Below are 24050 nucleotides of genomic sequence, written 5' to 3' on the forward strand. Positions count from 1 at the left end.
TGGCACAACCAGACCTGATGAGATTGCAGATGATGTCACAACCAGACCTGGCGAGATAACAAATGATGTTACACCCAGAGCCAAGGGCAGCACGAGCAGATCCACACCTGATAATCCATCTCAAAGCAGACCAATGAATTACTTCGGAGAAATCCTCAACCCGGGTTCACTTTTTGAAACATACTGAACCAATGATTGACAGGGAGGACCGAGGATAAGACGCTTTTTCTGCCTTGTCCTGTGGTAGATTGGCTGGGTGATTTCGGCACATTCTTGACGCTATCAGAAAACTTACATAAAGATAAAGTTTGTGGATGTCAGCGACGGCATAAGTTCGAGGCGATTCTCTTGGACTCAAGTCTGCATACTTAGTTTGTCGTATCGATATAGCTCACTGTGAATTAGAGGGAGAATTTGGGTGTGGGATTTAGGGAACCCTTTTCAAAACAACGGGAACACCCAAGTCCGCAATAATTGTTCATCATTTGAACTGCGCACGTGCGTTTCAATTTCATTTCCCGCGAACTCTCAAATCTCAAAGACCACATGACCTACTAACACGGATTGGATATAACATTGACCTTTATGGTTAACCTCTCTATTAAGGACGCCCTCGGGAATGACAAGTGCTGCCCTTAATAGAGAGGTGTCCTGAATAGAGAGGACAAATTGAATGGAAACAACCAATTTGGGGACAAAACTAGTTTCCTTAATGGAGAGGTTATCCTAAAGAGAGAGGTGTCCGCTAAGGGAGGTTCCACTGTACATGATACCGGTACTCGACATTCAAGTCATCGTATTGTCTCGACTGAAATACATTCAGGCGGCAAAGTCCCAGTGAAGACTCCTTCAGTCTTTCCATCCTCAGGAGACGTGCTGGGCCAGGAAACTTCAGGATTGTCAGGTAAGGGACATGTGTCAGGCAATCCCATGGTTCAAGTATCCTGGGCAACAGATAATGAATGATGCTCTGGTTGTGTGGGCTGATGCTCTGCTGTGGACTAGGGTTGCCCTTGTCTCAACCAGTGATTTGTAGTCTCCACCTCAGAGCATAGGCCCCTGAATGCTAATTAGCGGGATTATCGGGCTAAACAATGGGATTAGCTTAACTCCCTATATATTATTTCCTAGCTAATCCCATTGTTTAGCCTGATAATCCTGCTAATTAGCATTCAGGGGCCTATGCTCAGAGACATAGAATCTCAATTTGAGATATATATAGAGTCTCCACCTGAGATAGAGTCTCCACCTGAGATAGAGTCTCCACCTGAGATAGAGTCTCCACCTGAGATAGAGTCCCAACCTTTATGGTATGGTACAGCACCAAGCTACCTGGTGGATCTCCTGCCGGCATATGTCCCTGGTCGGAGTCTGAGATCAGGGTGCATTGGTCTCCAGCAAACTCCTAGTTTCCAGCTGGACACCAGTAGAACCTCTCTATTAAGGACACCCTCGGGACTGACTAGCGCTGTCCTTAATAGAGAGGTGTCCTTATTAGAGAGGTCAAAATGAATGTTAATGACCTTTTTGGGACCAAAACTAGTGTCCTTAATAGAGAGAGTGTCCTTAGTAGAGAGGTGTCCGCTAAGGGAGGTTCAACTGTTTAGTCTTAAGTTAACCTAGTTCTCGCTATACATTGTCTTCACAAACAATTCTTGTTGTCGTGCAGTTGCTTCAGTGTTCAAAGTTCTGGCATTATTCCATACGAAAATAAATATTGCTTTAGCCAAGAAAAATTTTCTTCAAAATAAAATTCATTGGCCTGAAGTTGCCTCTTGGCACAGTTTTTAGGTCAAATTGAATTATAATTGATCCAGCTGACACAATGGGTTTGATCTGAAACCGATAACCTTGGTTGGATAAAATCATATATAATTGTTGACCTATTGTATCATACTAAGTTGTTCTGGGGCAGGTAGGACTGCAGGACTGGAGTTTGAGACAGTTGGCTTTTCCAAATATTTTACTTGTGTTTAAAGGTATATAAAGCAAAGGGAGCGTGCTTGGTGGAGTGCAAAGAAAGTAAGTTAAAGTCTGCTCAAAGGTTCTATCGTTGACCCTTAACAAAACCTATCCTTGAAGCATTAAATAGATTGTTTGCTTCTGTATCTTTTGCCCTTTTTGTGATCACCCTTTCCACAGGCAATTGGAGTTATACCAGGTGTCCATTGTATGAATGGGTGCCAGGCTTGCCAGGGAAGTTGACCTGTAATGCACCAGCACCCTGTCCAGGGGGAAGTGATTATCCTAGTCATTGATGCTACTGAAACCGGGATAAGGGCTAGCTCTGATACCATTCGGCAGCTTTGGCTTGACTTAAACTTGATTTTCTGCCTTGATCTGTTGATATGTTAACATGTTAATGGTTTGACATGTTGACATGTTGATATGTTGATATGTTAATATGTTGACAAGTTGTTCATCTTACAGGATGGATTCAGAGTTCAAGACGAGTGTCGAAGCCTCCGGGAAAAGTACCAAGGGTTCTAGAAAGGGGTCGACCGCACGTAGGGACTCTGGCCGGATTAACCCCTTCAATGTTCAGGTGGAGGACCTTGAGTCCCAGCCACTACTCAACCGGTCTACCAACGCGAAGTTGGAGGCCTCCAATGAAGAATTTCGAACCAGGTCGGGAACAGGCATCCAAACGTGAGTAGATTTTATGTTTACATTCCTTCGGGATCAATTTCTGTTTTCTAGAACTTCTTCTTCCTCTTCCCCTTCTTCAGCGTTCACTCTGAACTTATATGTCATTCTCCAGAGAGTATTCCTCCTCCAAGGTAGGAGGAGTGTTTTACATGCCACTACAGTTAGGCACCAAATGGGATTTCTGATAACCTATTCTGGGCCCTGACCGACCCATAAATGATTATTTGTTGTTATCTTCAAAGTGGTTGTTTCAAATGATGTGGGTGATGGTTGGTAGATGACAGCAGTGGTTTTTTTGACCACTTGTTTCATGCGCTGATGATAGATGGAGACACCTGTATAGCGTCATTCTTCATCTTGTCTCGTCATTTACCAATACAGTGGAACCTCCCTAAACAGACACTTCTCTCAGCAGCACACCCCCTCTATCTATAAGGACACTGATTTCGGTCCATGTTGGTCACTTTCATATGATTCAACCTCTGCAATCAGGACACCTCCATATTAAGGACAGTATTTGTCAGTTCCAAAAGTGTCCTCAAAAGAGGGGTTTTTAGTGTCATGTCATATTCTACATGATACCAAGAATCAATAAAGACTTGTATTTATGATAAGAAAGGTTGTAACGTGGAGCAAAGCTTATATCGAACACCTCTTGCGTGTTGGTGTAGAGTTGAGATAATTCCATCACCACTCAAGGACTTTGAGTCTGAGCCCAGCAGGAACCAAAATTTCTAGTTTTTTGTAATGTTGCAGCTTGCCTCATTCTGGAGGCGAGGTCTGATGGCTGGTCTCCATATCTGGCCTCCACAGATTCAGACAAATATCCTCTGCAGCTTGTCAGTGACTTTCTGAGAAGTACAACCAAAACACAGGTATTCCGTATGGTTTTCAGAATGAGTTAACAATCCCCGATCACGGCCCAAAAAGTTCATTGACATAATATGTGCCATTGCTCAATGAATTTATCTTTGAATGCAATCAAACTATGTGAGTTCCAATCGAGGATTGTAAATTTGAACTTGCTTTTCTTTGTTTAGTACAGAAAAGTTATTGATTGAAACTATTCATGTCAACATATTAACTGAATTGATATGCTTTGATTTTGTCGATAGATCTAGGTCATATTGTCTCTGGACTCGATTCCCTGATGACATTTCTTGCTTGTCTATGTTTTGATATTGATTGAGACCCAATTTAATACTTAATTAGGTATAAATTAGGTACTAATTAGGTCTTCATTGATTGATTGATTGCTATATATATGTTGGTTCATCAACTTTTTGGCTCACCGTCTAGTTGAATCTATACAATACCGCAGTGTCCGTCGTCTGTCGTCGTCGTCGTCGTCGTCGTCCATCGTCGTATCCTATTTCAAAAACAGTGGCACGTTTCTTAACCGCTAGGGCTATGAACTTGAAACTTTGTACACAGGACCCCTCAGGTCAGGTGACCTCTGACAATGAATTTCAGTTGGATTTGATACTTGACTTGATTACATGCTTACTAAAGAGTTGAATGTATTTAGGACAGTCGAGATGACAGTTTCTACAAGTGTGTCATGTGTGGAATAGTAAGGGGGCATCTTAGTAAAGGAGCAAGAATATCTTGGTTCAAAAACTGAATCGACACTAAATGTTAACACCTCGAGTGTATATCGATGCACAGGGTGGCCCAGAATTATTTTCCCTCGCACAATGGATACACAATACAGTTCTATTGTCCAAAGGAAAATAATTCTGTGTCTCCCTGTAGATCTACGTCTATTATACCCAACCATTCGGTGCCCAATGACGCTATTCTACGTCGTTGAACAGGGGGTCAATCTGGGTGGCCGCACATCAAGCCCAGATCCTTGATGCCCACATTATTGCATTTCCTTATTTAACTATAATGATAATAATAATAATAATATATAATAATAATAATAATAATATAATAATAATAATAAACTTTTATTAATGATTAAGGCCATCGGCCCCTTACAATAATACAAATTATGATATCAAGCGATACAAATCAAGATGACATAACAAAGTAATACAATTAGAATTCAAGTCTCCTACCCCTACTCTTGTATAGAAAAACTAACAAATTATGCAAAGTTTCTGCACACTTCTTATTCATTAAGGAGACAAAGGAATATCTCGTCGGCTCGGAGAATTAGGTAACAATCTGGTACGAAGATCTTGCAAAAATACACATACATTCAAAACATGAACTTGCTAGCGGTGAAGTGCAGGAAAGCAAAAATGACAAGTTGGTGAAATGGGGAGGGTTTTTAGGCACAGATTGAAAATGCATTGACTGAGTGATATATTCAATGGAGTAAGGCATTTAATAGGAGAAGCTTCTCGTTCACTTTTACAGTAGAAACCATGAAATCAAAAAAGGAATATCTGTGGAAATGAGCAGTTTTTGATGGAGAAATAGAGTTGTTAACATGGATGAAGGGCAGTGAAGGGCAGTGAAGGAGCAGACTGCTCTATAGTGGAGTCTGTCATTCACAATAATCACTGGCACCCTGGCTATCAAACGATTGGAAACACATGTCGATACCATGTGTGGTGTGACTGCATATTCTAACTGTGAAGATGCTCCACCATAGATCTCATCTTTCTGATGAGACGTCCACAAATAGAGCCAGGATCCTCACTGGCCATGTTGTCTGTATCCTGTTTCAAAAACAGTGGCATGTTTCTTAACTGCTAGGATCCTCCAGGTCAGGTGACCTCAGACACTGATTTCGGTCCAATCTAATTCTTGACAATGCCATCAGCAGGCCAAAAGTGAAAACCTAAAAAGTGTGATATCTCTCTTATAAGTGAATTGTTTCGATGATATTTTTATGGTATGTACTCCTAGCAAGGATACATCAGATATCGTACGGGTTTTTGATTTGACCAAATCTTTAAGGTCACAGAGGTCAAAAGGTGTAAATTGGGTGTGAGTGTAAATATGGCACGTTTCTTAAAACTATGAACCTGAAATTTGGTACACATGACTCCCTACGTCAGATAACCTCTGACAACGAATTCCGGTCTGATCTGATTCTCGACTTCAAAACTGAAAAGGTAAAAAGTGCAATATCTCGCTTATCAATGACATGTTTTCAATAATATTCTTCCTGCAGGTACTCCTTGCAACTGCACAGCAAATAATTCATGTCTAGGTCCAACAGTCTATACAATACCGCAGTGTCCGGCGTCTGTCGTCCTGGTCATTGTAGTCGCTGTGGTCGCTGTAGTCGCCTTAGTCACCGTAGTCGCCATTGTCGCCGTAGTCGCCATAGTTGTCAGTCGTCCATTGTCCAGCATCGTCTGTCGTCGTCGTCTGTATCCTGTTTCAAAAACCGTGGTACAGTTCTTAACTGCTACATGTAAGGCTATGAACTTGAAACTTTGTACACAGAACCCTCCAGGTCAGATGACCTCAGATACTGATTTCAGTCCGATCTAATTCTTGACTTGGCCATCAGCAGGCCAAAAGTGAAAACCTAAAAAGTGTGATATCTCTCTTATTAGTGAATCGTTTTCGATAATTTTTCCTAACAAGGATACATCACATATCATACAGGTTTTTGATTTGACCATCTTCTCAAGGTCATGTAGGTCAAATGGTGTAAATTGGCTGTATGAGTGTAAATATGGCACGTTTCTTAACTGCTAAAGCTATGAACCTGAAATTTGGTTTACATGACTCACCACGTCAGATAACCTCGGACAACCATTTATATCTAGCGAAATACAAATACTTGTGATGCATTACTGAAACATGTGAAATAGATTGGAAGAATGTCACTGAAAAGCTTTTGTGCAGCATTGAAATGGCCTGTAACGAAGCCATCAGCTACACTGTGACTGAAGTCAGGGGCTGGTTACCTGTGTAACCGTGGATGTCATTTTACCTTTCCTGTGTCATTCATGGTAGACTTCCTGCACTAATCTCACTGGCTGTGTGGCTCCAGACTTGAAACTATTGATGCCGTTTCTCCGTAACCAAGGCTGGTAGACCACTTTGCCACCATTTGAACCAAAAAACCTCCTCTTCTCTTCTGTCTGAAGTTGTCGGCTGATGCTCTCAGAATTTGATTCTTGCCTGAAAAGAAGAGGCAACAAGTAAATACTCTCATGAAGACATAACACCCATGCCTTTGTTTAAATTGCTTCTTCAGCAGACATTTCCACCCTGTGCACAGCCCCAAAGGTTTTGTTCATAGTTTTATATGAGGCAACGCTACTGATCCACCTACATGTATCAAATTGGCTCCAATGTAATCGTCACTGTGTGGCATTGATTCCTCTCTCTTCACTGATACACTTCTATGGGGTCCTGAACTCTTGTGAAATGTAGAGACTGGACCTGATCAACACTACGGGAGTATAAGTCAGTTAGTACAACTTTCAAATGGACTAAAACACTGGAAGATAAAAAACGAAGAATTATAATTTGTTACCAATTTGGTGCAAAAGTGCATATTTCTACCTAAAAGAACAGAAGAAACATTAGTCTGAACTTTACAATCCCCGATTAACGTAACCCTGCAGAACAACTCAACATGTAGTAACAATAAACAAACCTGCCAACCCCATTGGTTGATAGGCGACACGACACTGGAACTCGCTTGAGTCCATCTGTTGTCCTCATGGCTAGTTTTGAAGTGCCTGCGTCTTATGGTTACAAAACGTGCACCGTGTTGACGGATGGAAGGACAGACACCATTCTGAAAAGTTATTTTACCAGCTCTGCTGACTTTTGTCAGCAGAGCTAAAAACATACTTCAAGACGCAAGTCAACGCACTTGTCCTCAATATGTTTGTAGCACAATAACCTCTACTGTTCGGATGGAGGGACAGACACCATTCTGAATAGTTATTCTACCAGCTCTGCCGACTTTTGTCAGCAGAGCTAAAAACATACTTCAAGACGCAAGTCAACCGCACATGTCCTCAATATGTTCGTAGCACAGTAACCTCTACTGTTCGGATGGAGGGACAGACACCATTCTGAATAGTTATTTTACCAGCTCTGCCGACTTTTGTCAGCAGAGCTAAAAACATACTTCAACACGCAAGTCAACCGCACTTGTCCTCAATATGTTTGTAGCACAATAACCTCTACTGTTCGGATGGAGGGACAGACACCATTCTGAATAGTTATTCTACCAGCTCTGCCGACTTTTGTCAGCAGAGCTAAAAACATACTTCAAGACGCAAGTCAACCGCACATGTCCTCAATATGTTCGTAGCACAGTAACCTCTACTGTTCGGATGGAGGGACAGACACCATTCTGAATAGTTATTTTACCAGCTCTGCCGACTTTTGTCAGCAGAGCTAAAAACATACTTCAACACGCAAGTCAACCGCACTTGTCCTCAATATGTTTGTAGCACAGTAACCTCTACTGTTCGGATGGAGGGACAGACACCATTCTGAATAGTTATTTTACCAGCTCTGCCGACTTTTGTCAGCAGAGCTAAAAACATACTTCAAGACGCAAGTCAACCGCACTTGTCCTCAATATGTTTGTAGCACAATAACCTTTACTGTTCAGATGGAGGGACAGACAACATTCTGAATAGTTATTCTACCAGCTCTGCCGACTTTTGTCAGCAGAGCTAAAAACATACTTCAAGACGCAAGTCAACCGCACTTGTCCTCAATATGTTTGTAGCACAATAACCTCTACTGTTCGGATGGAGGGACAGACACCATTCTGAATAGTTATTCTACCAGCTCTGCCGACTTTTGACAGCGCAGCTGAGCTAAAAACATACTTCAACACGCAAGTCAACCGCACTTGTCCTCAATATGTTTGTAACACAGTAACCTCTACTGTTCGGATGGAGGGACAGACACCATTCTGAATAGTTATTTTACCAGCTCTGCTGACTTTTGCCAGCAGATCCTCAGATACATGAACACAAACAAACAGATATTATTTTGATGGTCTTCTTCAAAGCCTGCAACAAGGTAAACCAACAGCAATCAAACCAAATCAACAACTGGATATCTGCCATTCTCAGCAACATACATCAAACAGTTATCTTCGACAGAGAGAAGTCAAATAAAGGAAGTGTCACATCGGGAGTACCCCAAGGATCCATGCCCGGGCCACTGCTTTTCCTGCTCTAGTTCAACGACATTGTTCATGGACTCTTTTTCGATGACATGATTGTGTACCTTGTCATCATGTCCATAGCTAATTCTTTCAAGCTGCAGAAGGATCTTGACTAACTGGGACAATGGACGATCATGTGCGACATGGTCTTCCATCCCCAAAATTACCAAGTCCTGACAACCATATAGACAGTACGTGTAAAGTGCAAATTATCAAGACCACAGGTTTCCTCAGCAGAAACGTGCAGTAAGACTCGCATCGAACTAAAGTCAACAACAACAAGAGAGTCCTTCCTCTCCTTGAATACGCTCCAACACCTTGGGATCCCTACAACAAGAAAGACCTAGGCTCTCCCGTGTCTGGACTTTATGCAATGGGCTAAAGCATAATCTGTTCTGATCAGAGGATTGCGGCTGGGTTTCCTGTGTCAGACGATGGAACCACATTCGACTCACTATCTGCTCTATAAGAGAACTGCTCTGGTTGCCAGACTGGCCCAGAGGATTGCGGCTGGGTTTCCTGTGTCAGACGATGGAACCACATTCGACTCACTATCTGCTCTATAAGAGAACTGCACTGGTTGCCAGACTGGCCCAGAGGATTGCGGCTGGGTTTCCTGTGTCAGACGGTGGAACCACATTCGACTCACTATCTGCTCTATTAGAGAACTGCTCTGGTTGCCAGACTGGCCCAGAGGATTGCGGCTGGGTTTCCTGTGTCAGACGGTGGAACCACATTCGACTCACTATCTGCTCTATTAGAGAACTGCTCTGGTTGCCAGACTGGCCCAGAGGATTGCGGCTGGGTTTCCTGTGTCAGACGGTGGAACCACATTCGACTCACTATCTGCTCTATTAGAGAACTGCTCTGGTTGCCAGACTGGCCCAGAGGATTGCGGCTGGGTTTCCTGTGTCAGACGGCAGAACCACATTCGACTCACTATCTGCTCTATTAGAGGACTACTCTGATCAGACGATTAAAACCTGATCACTCGTGTCAGATGGCAAATCAAAGCATAGCATACATATTCTGACTAGAATACTGACCATTAAAAACATTGATAAAGATTTGAAGTACCTAGGCTGGTCAAAGACAATCGAGACAAAAATCAAAGTCTTGTGTTTATAAGCTACCATTGTATGCCTTAGAGGGGGCAAAATGGTACTGTTTAGACAAGAAGTCTCTCCAAATGCCTCAAAGAAGGTGAGGGATTAAAATGTTGTCTTTATTGGCTAACAAATGCTTACCCTTTCAAAAGACATCCTTTCGGGAATCGTAATTCCCACGGGGGTGACTGGCTCTTCCACCCTTCCCCCACTCCCCCCGTGCGAAGGTATCATTAGATAAAGCCAGGTCCTTGAGATCGTGGTGGAATGTCAAGAGAAATTGCAAGCAGATGCCAGGGAGACCACTATCTGAATCCATAACAGCTTGCTTCCCTCTTCAGCTAGTCACAGTCGGTGTGACACCTCAGGCGAGTATAGTGGTTGCCATATTGATTGATTTATAACATCATTTGAAATATATCCCATTAAGAAAAATATCAACAACGACAAGAGAGTCCTTCCTCTCCTTGAATACGCTCCAACACCTTGGGATCCCTACCACAAGAAAGACCTAGGCTGTCCCGTGTCTGGACTTTATGCAGTGAGCTAAAGCATAATCTTTTCTGATCAGAGGATGGCGGCTGGGTTTCCTGTGTCAGACGGTGGAACCACATTCGACTCACTATCTGCTCTATTAGAGAACTGCTCTGGTTGCCAGACTGGCCCAGAGGATTGCGGCTGGGTTTCCTGTGTCAGACGGCAGAACCACATTCGACTCACTATCCGCTCTATTAGAGAACTACTCTGATCAGACGATTAAAACCTGATCACTCGTGTCAAATGGCAAACCAAAGCATAGCATACATATTCTGACTAGAATACTGACCATTTAAAACATTTATAAAGATTTGAAGTGCCTAGGCTCGTCAAAGACAACCGAGATAAAAATCAAAGTCTTGTGTTGATAAGTTACCATTGTATGCCTTAGAGGGGGCAAAATGGTACTGTTTAGACAAGAAGTCTCTCCAAATGCATCAAAGAAGGTGAGGGATTAAAATGTTGTCTTTATTGGCTAACAAATATTACCCTTTCCAAAGACATCCTTTCGGGAATCATAATTCCCACGGGGGTGACTGGCTTTTCCACCCTTCCCCCACTCCCCCCGTGCGAACGTATCATTAGATAAAGCCAGGTCCTTGAGATCGTGGTGGAATGTCAAGAGAAATTGCAAGCAGATGCCAGGGAGACCACTATCTGACATCCATAACAGCTTGCTTCCCTCTTCAGCTAGTTACAGTCGGTGTGACACAACAGGCGAGTATAGTGGTTGCCATATTGATTGATTTATAACATCATTTAAAATATATCCCATCAAGAAAAATATCAACAATGACAAGAGAGTCCTTCCTCTCCTTGAATACGCTCCAACACCTTGGGATCCCTACCACAAGAAAGACCTAGTCTGTCCCGCGTCTGGACTTCATGCAGTGAGCTAAAGCATAATCTGTTCTGATCGGAGGATTGCGGCTGGGTTTCCTGTGTCAGACGATGGAACCACATTCGACTCACTATCTGCTCTATTAGAGAACTGCTCTGGTTGCCAGACTGGCCCAGAGGATTGCGGCTGGGTTTCCTGTGTCAGACGGCAGAACCACATTCGACTCACTATCTGCTCTATTAGAGAACTACTCTGATCAGACGATTAAAACCTGATCACTCGTGTCAGATGGCAAACCAAAGCATAGCATACATATTCTGACTAGAATACTGACCATTAAAAACATTGATAAAGATTTGAAGTGCCTAGGCTCGTCAAAGACAACCGAGATAAAAATCAAAGTCTTGTGTTTATAAGCTACCATTGTATGCCTTAGAGGGGGCGAAATGGTACTGTTTAGACAAGAAGTCTCTCCAAATGCATCAAAGAAGGTGAGGGATTAAAATGTTGTCTTTATTGGCTAACAAATGCTTACCCTTTCAAAAGACATCCTTTCGGGAATCATAATTCCCACGGGGGTGACTGGCTCTTCCACCCTTCCCCCACTCCCCCCGTGCGAACGTATCATTTGATAAAGCCAGGTCCTTGAGATCGTGGTGGAATGTCAAGAGAAATTGCAAGCAGATGCCAGGGAGACCACTATCTGACATCCATAACAGCTTGCTTCCCTCTTCAGCTAGTTACAGTCGGTGTGACACCTCAGGCGAGTATAGTGGTTGTCATATTGATTGATTTATAACATCATTTGAAATATATCCCATCAAGAAAAATATCAACAACGACAAGAGTCCTTCCTCTCTTTGAATACGCTCCAACACCTTGGGATCCCTAACACAAGAAAGACCTAGGCTGTCCCGTGTCTGGACTTTATGCAGTGAGCTAAAGCATAATCTTTTCTGATCAGAGGATTGCGGCTGGGTTTCCTGTGTCAGACGATGGAACCACATTCGACTCACTATCTGCTCTATTAGAGAACTGCTCTGGTTGTCAGACTGGCCCAGAGGATTGCGGCTGGGTTTCCTGTGTCAGACGGTGGAACCACATTCGACTCACTATCTGCTCTATTAGAGGACTACTCTGATCAGACGATTAAAACCTGATCACTCGTGTCAAATGGCAAACCAAAGCATAGCATACATATTCTGACTAGAATACTGACCATTAAAAACATTGATAAAGATTTGAAGTGCCTAGGCTCGTCAAAGACAACCGAGATAAAAATCAAAGTCTTGTGTTTATAAGCTACCATTGTATGCCTGAGAGGGGGCGAAATGGTACTGTTTAGACAAGAAGTCTCTCCAAATGCATCAAAGAAGGCGAGGGATTAAAATCCTGTCTTTTTTGGCTTACAAATGCTTACCCTTTCCAAAGACATCCTTTCGGAATCGTAACTCCCCCGGGGGTGACTGGCTTTTCCACCCTTCCCCCACTCCCCCCGTGCGAACGTATCATTTGATAAAGCCAGGTCCTTGAGATCGTGGTGGAATGTCAAGAGAAATTGCAAGCAGATGCCAGGGAGACCACTATCTGACATCCATAACAGCTTGCTTCCCTCTTCAGCTAGTTACAGTCGGTGTGACAAACAGGCGAGTATAGTGGTTGCCATATTGATTGATTTATGACATCATTTAAAATATATCCCATCAAGAAAAATATCAACAATGACAAGAGAGTCCTTCCTCTCCTTGAATACGCTCCAACACCTTGGGATCCCTACCACAAGAAAGACCTAGTCTGTCCCGCGTCTGGACTTCATGCAGTGAGCTAAAGCATAATCTGTTCTGATCGGAGGATTGCGGCTGGGTTTCCTGTGTCAGACGATGGAACCACATTCGACTCACTATCTGCTCTATAAGAGAACTGCTCTGGTTGCCAGACTGGCCCAGAGGATTGCGGCTGGGTTTCCTGTGTCAGACGGTGGAACCACATTCGACTCACTATCTGCTCTATTAGAGAACTACTCTGATCAGACGATTAAAACCTGATCACTCGTGTCAGATGGCAAACCAAAGCATAGCATACATATTCTGACTAGAATACTGACCATTAAAAACATTGACAAAGATTTGAAGTGCCTAGGCTCGGCAAAGACAACCGAGACAAAAATCAAAGTCTTGTGTTTATAAGTTACCATTGTATGCCTTAGAGGGGGCAAAATGGTACTGTTTAGACAAGAAGTCTCTCCAAATGCCTCAAAGAAGGTGAGGAATTAAAATGTTGTCTTTATTGGCTAACAAATGCTTACCCTTTCCAAAGACATCCTTTCGGGAATCATAATTCCCACGGGGGTGACTGGCTCTTCCACCCTTCCCCCACTCCCCCCGTGCCAACGTATCATTAGATAAAGCCAGGTCCTTGAGATCGTGGTGGAATGTCAAGAGAAATTGCAAGCAGATGCCAGGGAGACCACTATCTGACATCCATAACAGCTTGCTTCCCTCTTCAGCTAGTTACAGTCGGTGTGACACCTCAGGCGAGCATAGTGGTTGCCATATTGATTGATTTATAACATCATTTGAAATATATCCCATCAAGAAAAATATCAACAACGACAAGAGAGTCCTTCCTCTCCTTGAATACGCTCCAACACCTTGGGATCCCTACAACAAGAAAGACCTAGGCTGTCCCGTGTCTGGACTTTATGCAGTGAGCTAAAGCATAATCTTTTCTGATCAGAGGATTGCGGCTGAGTTTCCTGTGTCAGACGATGGAACCACATTCGACTCACTATCTGCTCTATTAGAGAACTGCTCTGGTTGCCAGACTGGCCCAGAGGATTGCGGCTGGGTTTCCTGTGTCAGACGATGGAACCACATTCGACTCACTATCTGCTCTATAAGAGAACTGCACTGGTTGCCAGACTGGCCCAGAGGATTGCGGCTGGGTTTCCTGTGTCAGACGGTGGAACCACATTCGACTCACTATCTGCTCTATTAGAGAACTGCTCTGGTTGCCAGACTGGCCCAGAGGATTGCGGCTGGGTTTCCTGTGTCAGACGGTGGAACCACATTCGACTCACTATCTGCTCTATTAGAGAACTGCTCTGGTTGCCAGACTGGCCCAGAGGATTGCGGCTGGGTTTCCTGTGTCAGACGGTGGAACCACATTCGACTCACTATCTGCTCTATTAGAGAACTGCTCTGGTTGCCAGACTGGCCCAGAGGATTGCGGCTGGGTTTCCTGTGTCAGACGGCAGAACCACATTCGACTCACTATCTGCTCTATTAGAGGACTTCTCTGATCAGATGATTAAAACCTGATCACTCGTGTCAGATGGCAAACCAAAGCAAAGCATACATATTCTGACCAGAATGCGGACCATTGAAAAGATTGATATGGACTGTATTAAATCATACTCTAGCAGAGACCAGGCAACTATTATGTCTTGAAATTTCTAAATCAGGAAAAAGGTTTGGAACGAGTTTACAATCCCCGATCACACCCCAAAAAAAGGTCATCGGTTGACTAACGAAGCACCACTGTTCAATGGATTTATAGTTGAATGCGATCAAACTACGTCATTTCCGATCGGGGATTGTAAATTTTAACCAAAGGTTTCAAAATAAGGAAGTTACTGGAATCGGAACTTGGTGTGTGCTTGGCCACTTGATCACTATCGACTACCACTTCAACTACCAATTCAACTTCAGACTTCATGGAAATATAGTAAAAAGGCATCTTGGTTCGTTGTATGCAGTTATAGCTCAATCAGTAAAAGGCAGAATAGACTGAAAGACACTTTGATAGAAGAGAAATTATACTTGCTCCTCTTGGACATCTGACCACTGGACTTTCATCTCTCTAGTCGATGATCAACTGAAAAGTACAAAGAAAGTAAAAATTAGAGAAGGGAACAGAAATATTCAAGTGTGGAAATCCAGTTTGGGTTCCTGTCAATGCCGATTAAACTTCAACTTCAAATAAATCTCAAATGTTTGACCAAAATGTGATCTTGTAACTCATAAATGTTAGACACTCTCCTTTTTACATACACCTCAGCCCGGGCACATGCCATGACGTGCTCTCTGATTCCAAATGCACTGAGCAGTTAGAACTGGTTCTGCTAATTAAGTCATGAGCATGTGACCAAACCCCATTCATTCCCCCAAAAAACTGGTTGAGCTGATAGGGTCATTTGACCCTCTTAGTCTTTTCATTCATCAAGTTATGTCCTGATGCCTGTATTGTTGAATCTAATCTAATCCCTTGTCCATTGTCCAGTGTCCATTGTCCTGGGGTCCAGCTAGCCATGCCACTATTTTAATTCTTGTCCTTACAATGCCTTTCTTCTTTGAATAAAACTACCTGTCATGGATGATGATTTACTAAGATTAGTTTTGTTAAAGGAGGAATATGTCATCATTATTGCATCTTGACCATCAAGGTTTGTGCATAATAGGTACTCAATATGAATTTCAACAACTCAAAACTGCTAAGATTTGTCAATAGAAGCTTATTCCTGCCTTAGGTTTTTACCGGGCCGTTCAAAACTCCCCGTTTTTACATGCGTTTTCTGATAGGTTGCCTTCAACGCATCTCTTCACCAAGTTATCAATAGGGCAGGGAAGAGACAACTCCTATGAGGACTATTTCCACATGTATTGATATGTTCTCCTCTCTCCTCGGTACCGTTCCCATTTTCAGCAAAGAGGCCTGAATATTTCATGAGGCATCGTTCGGTTCAAGTATCGTGTTTTGGATGCAGAATATCGGAAGCCCTGTTATTCAGGAAACTGTGCACATAGGTTCTGTGTTGGCTCTCAGTCTCGTCAGGTGTGGGCGTCTAGTGAATGTTTCATACTATTAAAGGCACACGCCATTCATTAAGTATTTGAAATTTGTAATTGAATTCCAAAATTTCAAATTGTGTTCATGTGCACTGAATATAGATTTCAACAATGCCACTGTGTATACATGTACATGTAGATATCATCAATTCTCTCTTTTACACATTAAAGAGGTCAGTCCCAAAAGTGTACAGAAAACATGATTGACAAGTAACACAGCCCAATTCTATGTTCCATTGGCAATTAGATTTGTACATTTCCAATGGTGGTAATTACTAACGGGTGGCTATTAATCTTTTGATTGGCCTTATGGAAATGTACATGAATATCTGACCAATCGGGCTTAATATATAGGGCCTATATTGGTATATTTGACCTTCCAGTATTAATAGTAGGTGGTATTACCAAGTTTACAAGCACTGACCTCTTAATGTGTAAAAGAGTGTATATTAAATTTTAGCAAATAACTGCACTGTGGCATAGTGTATTCATATTGTATAAGAAAATTTAACAAAAATCATCCTCAGCATATTAGACCTTAACTACATGTATTTGAAATGTGCTCACTTGATGATGTTGATGCATTTAGACCTGGGAAAGTAAATGCTAGTTGAGACTTATGATGAAACTCCAATGGACAATGATGGAAGATGCATGCAAATATGGGAAAAATTTTAAATTAAAACAGTTTTAAAACTCTTTTAACATTTTTTTGGGCTTCTCAAATGTATCCTTAAACGAATCACTGCAGAATCCCTGATTTGCAGTTGATTCAGAGTTGACACTGGTGATATTTCCTTCCTGAAAAAGATGGCTAAATATCGTTATTTGTTTATGATATTGGGGCAAATACTACAAACAAACGACCACGCTCATCAAATCGTGTTTATATTGTCAAATGATATGAGTAGTGACAGGGTTAATAGCCAAAGATGAACGTTTTTATGTGCTGCATTTTCAGTTAAAAACAACGGATGCCTCGCGTAATTATTTCATGCGGATTGATTGAAAATTGTCCTAAATGTCCCGTGCTGTATTGGACTGAGAGCCCAAATGAGTCCTGTGTTTACCCAATTATGTATGATAGCGCCGGTCTGGTTTGAGTAGCGTGGGCAATATATTGGGATTTGATGGTGCGCCAGTCAGTTGGCGTAAGTTAGTTGAGAGTTGAAGTTGGGGCTGTTGGCCGCTTCTGCTGGAGTAAAAAGTGGCTGTGTTGAGGAACGTTCGAAAGGAAGTTCGCCTCCAGCGTGTGAGTACGATTTTTGGTGAAAGTTCGTTTTGACTCGGTTTCAGATGGCTTGTTCTCTACCTGATTAGAAATAGGCTGGATTGAAAAACAGGCGATTTCATATTGGTTTCAAAGGACACAGAAATTGGCCGGATTGAAAAACAGCTGATTTCATATTGGTTTCAAAGGACACAGAAATAGGCCGGATTGAAAAACAGCTGATTTCATATTGGTTTCAAAGGACACAGAAATAGGCCGGATTGAAAAACAGCTGATTTCATATTGGTTTCAATTAAAGGACACAGAAATAGGCCGGATTGAAAAACAGCTGATTTCATATTGGTTTCAAAGGACACAGAAATAGGCCGGATTGAAAAACAGCCAATTTCATATTGGTTTCGAAGGACATGGAGTTCACTGTTTTGGAGAAAATTAGGAGTTGATATTGCAGGCACCAGTTCATATTCTACGGGATTAAAATCAGCTCGATTGAGAATTGGTTCTCTCTGGATCAGCTCTCAGTTAAAATGTTGACCTTCCTGAACTAAAATATAGACTAGAGTTCTTTATTCATAATTGGATGGATCCATTGATTCGCATTCTGGATTGCTAGTTTGGATAAAGAGAGTGAGTCGTATTGATGTAATGTCATACTTATGATCAGAATTCATAGTCTTTATTAATTATTCTTGATAGAATTGAAGTACAGTAGAACCTCCCTTAGCGGACACCTCTCTATTAAGGACACTGGCTTTGGTCCCAAATTAGGTGTTTCCATTCAATTTGACCACTCTAGTCAGGACCCCTCTTTATTAAGGACATCACTTGTCAGTCCTGAGGGTGTCCTTAATAGAGAGGTTCTACTGTTATCTGTAGGCACTGATCAGCTCTATGATTTCACCGATACCAGCAGTTTATCAGAGGCAGTATCAATCTCCCTATGCCTGCAGATCTGCTTTTAGTAGCACTGTCTACCTAACCGCTCAGTTGACCTCATAGCACCAAAAGGTACTTACATTCTCAAGAAACAGATGGGGGGGGGCTGTTGTAAACCATTTTAAACTTATGACAATCCTTGACAAGCTCCTCATTGGTATTTTCTAGCCATTGGTAACTATGAAATAAAATGAGTCAAAACCTATTGACATGACCATTTCTTGGCAAACTCCCCATTGGTACTCTCTACAATTTGAAAGCACATTTCTCAAACGAACGGTATAGATTTTCTCCACTTAGTTTTACTGGGAACTCCATTTGTTTGATTTGGGTCAAAATCAGTTGCATCCGAAATAAAGGCTGAGATTTTGCATGCCAATAAGGCTCAATTGATGTTAATGGGTAAATGGGTGATTCTCATCTAAAGCTATTACAGTCCCAGTCATAATTAACATACCCCGCTTCATGTAATCTGCATTCAACTTGCGCTCGAGTGCTGAGTAAGCTATGCATTGCTTGTACACCGGGTCGCGTGCATGTCACTGTGAAGGTCTTGCATGTGTTACACACAGCATTCCCAATCATATCGGCAATAGAGGTGTCCAAATGGTTCAAGTGAGTTAGGCGCATCACACACGAAGGTTACATAAATGGTGGTCGGAGGATTCATGCGACCTATGCCTAGATTGTGAGAAGGTTGCGTGTACATTACACCCAAAGGTGGGAGTCATTTCTCTGGAAAAGAAAGCACCGACTCCCACCCTTGAAATTGGTGTTAACTTCATTTTGAAAGAGTTGTAATTGCTTGAGGATTCAAGTTCCAGCCAAAATAGTGTTGCCTATGCTCAATCCTGGTAACTCGTGTCAAATTTCACCATATAATGTTTTAGCTGTTTTTGACAAATGACTACGTCACTTTCTCATAAATCGGTAAGGTTTTCGAATCGAAATGCACATTTTCTAGAAATTGATGGTTTAATCCCGCCCGGACGGCTCGCTGCGATGCCATTTTCGTTGATGACATCACAACATGAACATTTTCACGGTCGCGGTGGTTTACATTCAGCGATTTTATAATAAATCTAATCAAAAATGGAAAATTTGAGCTTTACATTTGTGATCAACAATTAAAAACGGATGTATTTCCGCAAAGTTGTAAATCACATCATAGTATCACTTTAATTTTATTACAAATTTCTTACAAAAAGCTTAGGCCAATAGGAATGTAAAGGTGGGTTAACAATATCCGAGGAATACTTTTTTCATATGATTAAATACTTTTTGAAAATTGAACTATTTGACCTAGTGCATTATTTACAGGGGTCAACAAAGCTAAATGAATCCTTGGAAAATGAAGAGAGTGCAGCCTGACTACCACTAATGCTAGTAGGCCTGATAAGCTATTCAAATGGCAAAAAGCTTTGCAGAAGATGAATCAAAAAGTTATGTAATATGAATAACTGGTCATTTCAACTTTTTTTCCTTGATGGTGTCTGGCCATGCTGGCTGTCAAGTCTCCACAAGACACCATAATTTAGGATTATCTAATAATATTAAAATTTGTCATAATGTGTAGTCTTCAAAAATATTATTGGCCTGTGCCAAAGCCTGTCCATGAATCTTCCGTGAAGGTGGGTTTCAAACTGGTTCCTCTGAAAACCTCAAGACTGATGCCCATTGGAAAAGTTTGGAAAAGCCGTGAATAAAATCACTAAAATCTTGAAGTATGTATATATTCTTTTCCCTAAAATTGTTAGGAAACCCTTTCTATGACCCTTTTTCAGCCATTGATTAGGATTTCGGCTGAAAAGACAGGCAGGCTTGCTTATTCCTTGCACTGAAAGAATTCCTTTATTTTTCATAATTTGGAGGTATTCAGTATTTGTTCCTCACCCCAAATATGTTATAGGAATAGAGTGGTTTCACGTGGCGTCATCACCTGCAATGTTTGAGAGACAGACAAAGGAAGGAAAGCACACTTTTCATTTCACACATCACGAATAACCTAGATTTGGGAAAAATAAAATCTCAAAAAAATACTGAATTGATTTGCCCATCAGAAGCACATAGTGTCTACGACAGCAAAAGAAATAGTGAAATAGTTCTTGGACATGTAACAGAGTAAAAACATCAAGGTCCAACCGGAGATTGAACCCGGGACCTCTCGCTTATAAGGCCATCACTCTACCGACTGAGCTAAAGGGAATTTCCCTCTAGCCTGGGCTAGTAGGAATGATGCCACCACTACAGACAAAGCGTTGTTAAAGGGTGGATGTCATTTTGTGATCTGGACTGTACTCCAAGCAAGGATACATCACATGTCATACCGATTTTGATTTGACCTATATAGGATACATGTAGCATGTTTCTTCACCAGTATGAATTCCCAACCAACAAATATCTATACCATGCTTCCCGAAATTGGTGGCTTGCATTGGAACTAACTTTTTCCCCCTCGTCCGTCATTGAAGGCATTCAAGTGTGTTGGTCAACCATGACTATCTCCTTTGTCCCTCCACCATAAGGCCTAGTTTCCCCTCATGACATCACTATTTCGGACACTCAGCGCCCCATTTCTGGAAAGGTGTATACAGTGAGCACAGTGGCCCTTGCCTGTCATTGTTGTTAAAGGGGTATGCTGTTGGTATCTATACTGCTGGTCCATGTGAGTAGAAATGCAGTTATACCAGTGTGGGTATTCAGACAGTGTCAGCAAGGCATTGTCCACTATGGTTACCCAAGCGCTAGAAGACGACAGCCAAAAAAATAAAAGCACATGCAGATCCAAAAGTGAATGTTACCTGTTCTATGCTCTCAATGTTGATTTGCTGGTTGTTATTTCTAGATGATAGCTTCAATATGTCTGTTAAAGTGTATTTCCTCCCACAAAAACAATGCCTTTCCCTGGCCTCAGTAGGTATAAAAGCACCATCAAGTTATACACAAGTTACTGAATGGAACCAATTGCGAACCCTCTTGTCCAAATGTTCAACAGGCCTAAATAATCTAGCTAACTGCGGGAGCCGTATGAATAGGAAATGAGACAGTTCTTTTTCACTGCGGAGAAAATGTAAAAAGGATGGCTGAATCGTTTTTGTGTGAAATTCCCTTTAATAGGTTTTTAATAATGTAGCTGTCCTGAATAAATAGAGAAATCAGTGTTTTTGTAGTCCTATGCCTAATCAAGGGTACAAATTGATCAAAAGTATATCTTTTTAGTGCCATCTACAGTATCAACCTCTCCTTCAATTCTATCAGGAATAAGTGAAGACTATGTGACATTGTGGACTACACGAGAATGATTTTGACATACACGCAGTTGTAACCAAATGTGACCAGCCATGGTAAAATGAGTCGCATGTCGCTCCGAGCTTGACAGGTTGAGACAGACTGGTTGTTCATTTCACTATTGTCTGCCTTTTGTGAAATCTGAGTATATCAATTTCTTCTATTATGTCCAGGTGTCATTTTAGGCTCATCTTCTGTGCGACATGTGACTCATTTTGCGGTGGTGGGTCACAAATGTTTGAAAGAATTACTAATCTTTGATTATCTTTTTTATGTTGGTGATATGCAGGATAACAGAAAAAGTTATAGTTTTTCACTTACTGGAATGATGTCCTTCTAGGATTTGCCGCCGAACTTTAAAAAAATACAAACTTGTGATTACCTTTCTGATCTTGGTGACTTGTGACTCTGCCATGACATTCTAGGATTTGCACCCAAGCTTTTCATGATCGCTAATCTGTGAAAGCTTATCTTTAATTAGCCAAACATTGTAAACTGATGACAGGACAAACATCAAATTTGCACCCCACACCAAACTTTTGCAAACTTCTCCCGATACCATATGATAATGGTATATGCCTATAATCAAACAATAAATATTTATATAAAGTCCTGCCAATAAATTAATCATTATGAGTGTGGGAGAGGAAAGCTTAGGAAGTGCTTCAAAAAGGAAGGTTCTCGCTGTCACAAGTTTTATGAGCAAGGAGGCGCAAGCTATGAGGAAAAAAGACGACATGACGATTCCCCTTACGGGAGAGGCCAACGGGACCGGGAAAGGAAAAATAATAAAGTAAGATTACTTCTTAATTTCTTTATTAGCATGATCTACTACATGTGGTAACTTGATTCGTTTTGAATTCTCTAGACTTTCAAACTCTTGCTGGCATGTTTTTTTGGTAGATTTTGCAAATTATCTCGCTTCTCCAACACAAAAAAACGTGAAACTATTTTTTTACTCAAAAAATGTTAAGAGATTTACGCTTTTTGCCAAAAGAAAAATCATGAAAGTTCCCTTTTTTCAGAAATTTTTGTCAATTTGTTTTGGCCCATTTGTGAAGATTTCTGAAAAATGAACGATTTATAATCGTTTTTCCAATCAAAAGATGACTTTTACGATTTTTTGGGGCAAAGTGCAGATATTCTCAACCTGCAAAAATTAAAGTTAGGTCATGTTACCATTGGCAACAGTTTCTTGCTCCGTTGCCATTGACAACATAACTGTTAAACTCTTGCTGGCATGTTTTTTGCAAATTATCTCGCTTCTCCAATACAAAAAAACGTGAAACTATTTTTTTACTCAACAAGTATTTTTTTACTATTTTAAGCAGGGTATCCATCCTTATTATTTCTTGCTTCAAAAATGCAATGATATTATCCCTTGTGGGGATTATCGTTGACGCTTTTAAGGATATTTATCACAGGTTGCGGTAATTGCTGACTTTTGTAGCAGGTACCAGTGAGAACCATCGCAAACAAGTGATAATTGTTGCATGGGATGAAATGATGGAACTTCGAAAGTACTTTTGCATATTTTTTCTTTATTATTTGCACTCTACACTTTATTTTGCCACCCGTTAGCAAATAACTGATAATTTCATTGAATGTTCGAGATAACCAGTCAGTAGGCTTGATCTAGGTCAAGTATCAGAAAATTTTAATCATTTTGATATTTCAGACAAGATTACGGCGTAATTGAAAACCTTGATTTTATCCACTTGGTTCGGTTTTGCACCCCTCTCTCTGTTTTGATATAAGATGACACCAACATTTTAAAGGCGCACACCGATCGTAATTACCGTTGGTCCAGGAAAATAGAAATGCAGTAATACACAATGCCGTAATTCAGTTATTATGCATGCAAATTTGATGAAACTTGTTATTTATTGTATTTGTATATCTGTCTACAAAACGGCAGCGCTGACATTAATATTTAGTATGTGTTTACACAATGAGAAATGTTCAAAATCATTTACTAATTTCAAATTTATAACAAACGCAAAGGCCTTAAAAAAGCAAATGGAAGTAAAAAAATATTTTTCACCAGGTTCTTTGATAATTTGCACTCCACGCTTGATTTTATTCTCGATTAGCAAGTAATCACTTCATCCAGTCCGAGAAATCAACTAGTCATAGGCCTTATCTAGGCCACTGTGTATGCTTCTTGAAATGTCCATACTTTTTTGGACACTGTGAAAACACTTCTCGGCCAATTTCCTCAAATTTTTTAACGGAAGGATTTTTAGACTGCTGTTACCATGGTTTCCTCTCCACCACTCATTTCTTGATGAAGTGAACAAATTGGGCCGCTATGGAAGATCATTTGACCAAAGGACATGGTCATTTGCTTCTGTTGAAGCCTCTAGTTGGACAAGATTTAACTACAATAATCTACACTCTGTTGTCAAACACTAAAGGGTTAAATATTGATGTAAAGTAGAACCTCTCTATTAAGGACACCCTTGGAACCGACATATTATGCTGTCCTTGATAG

At 41.2% G+C, this 24050-nt stretch overlaps 1 protein-coding gene across 6 annotated transcripts in view; it reads left to right on the forward strand.

The window, feature by feature from the left end:
• The first annotated feature begins 1920 nt into the window (after positions 1-1920).
• The window catches only part of LOC135502885 (proton-coupled zinc antiporter SLC30A2-like), a 60557-nt gene continuing 38427 nt past the window's right edge, over positions 1921-24050 (forward strand). For 3 of the 6 annotated variants that reach the window (XM_064796059.1, XM_064796060.1, XM_064796065.1), the window contains exons 1-2: positions 1921-2022; positions 2431-2649. In XM_064796059.1, the coding sequence (XP_064652129.1) occupies positions 2432-2649 (218 nt within the window). In that variant the 5' untranslated portion in view covers positions 1921-2022; position 2431. Of the gene's footprint in view, positions 2023-2430; positions 2650-17656; positions 17960-21845; positions 22350-24050 lie in introns of those variants that run through there. The other 3 variants (XM_064796062.1, XM_064796063.1, XM_064796067.1) reach the window with 3 other exon arrangements.

The sequence above is a fragment of the Lineus longissimus genome, chromosome 19 (assembly GCF_910592395.1).
Source record: "Lineus longissimus chromosome 19, tnLinLong1.2, whole genome shotgun sequence".
Lineage (NCBI taxonomy): Eukaryota > Metazoa > Nemertea > Pilidiophora > Heteronemertea > Lineidae > Lineus > Lineus longissimus.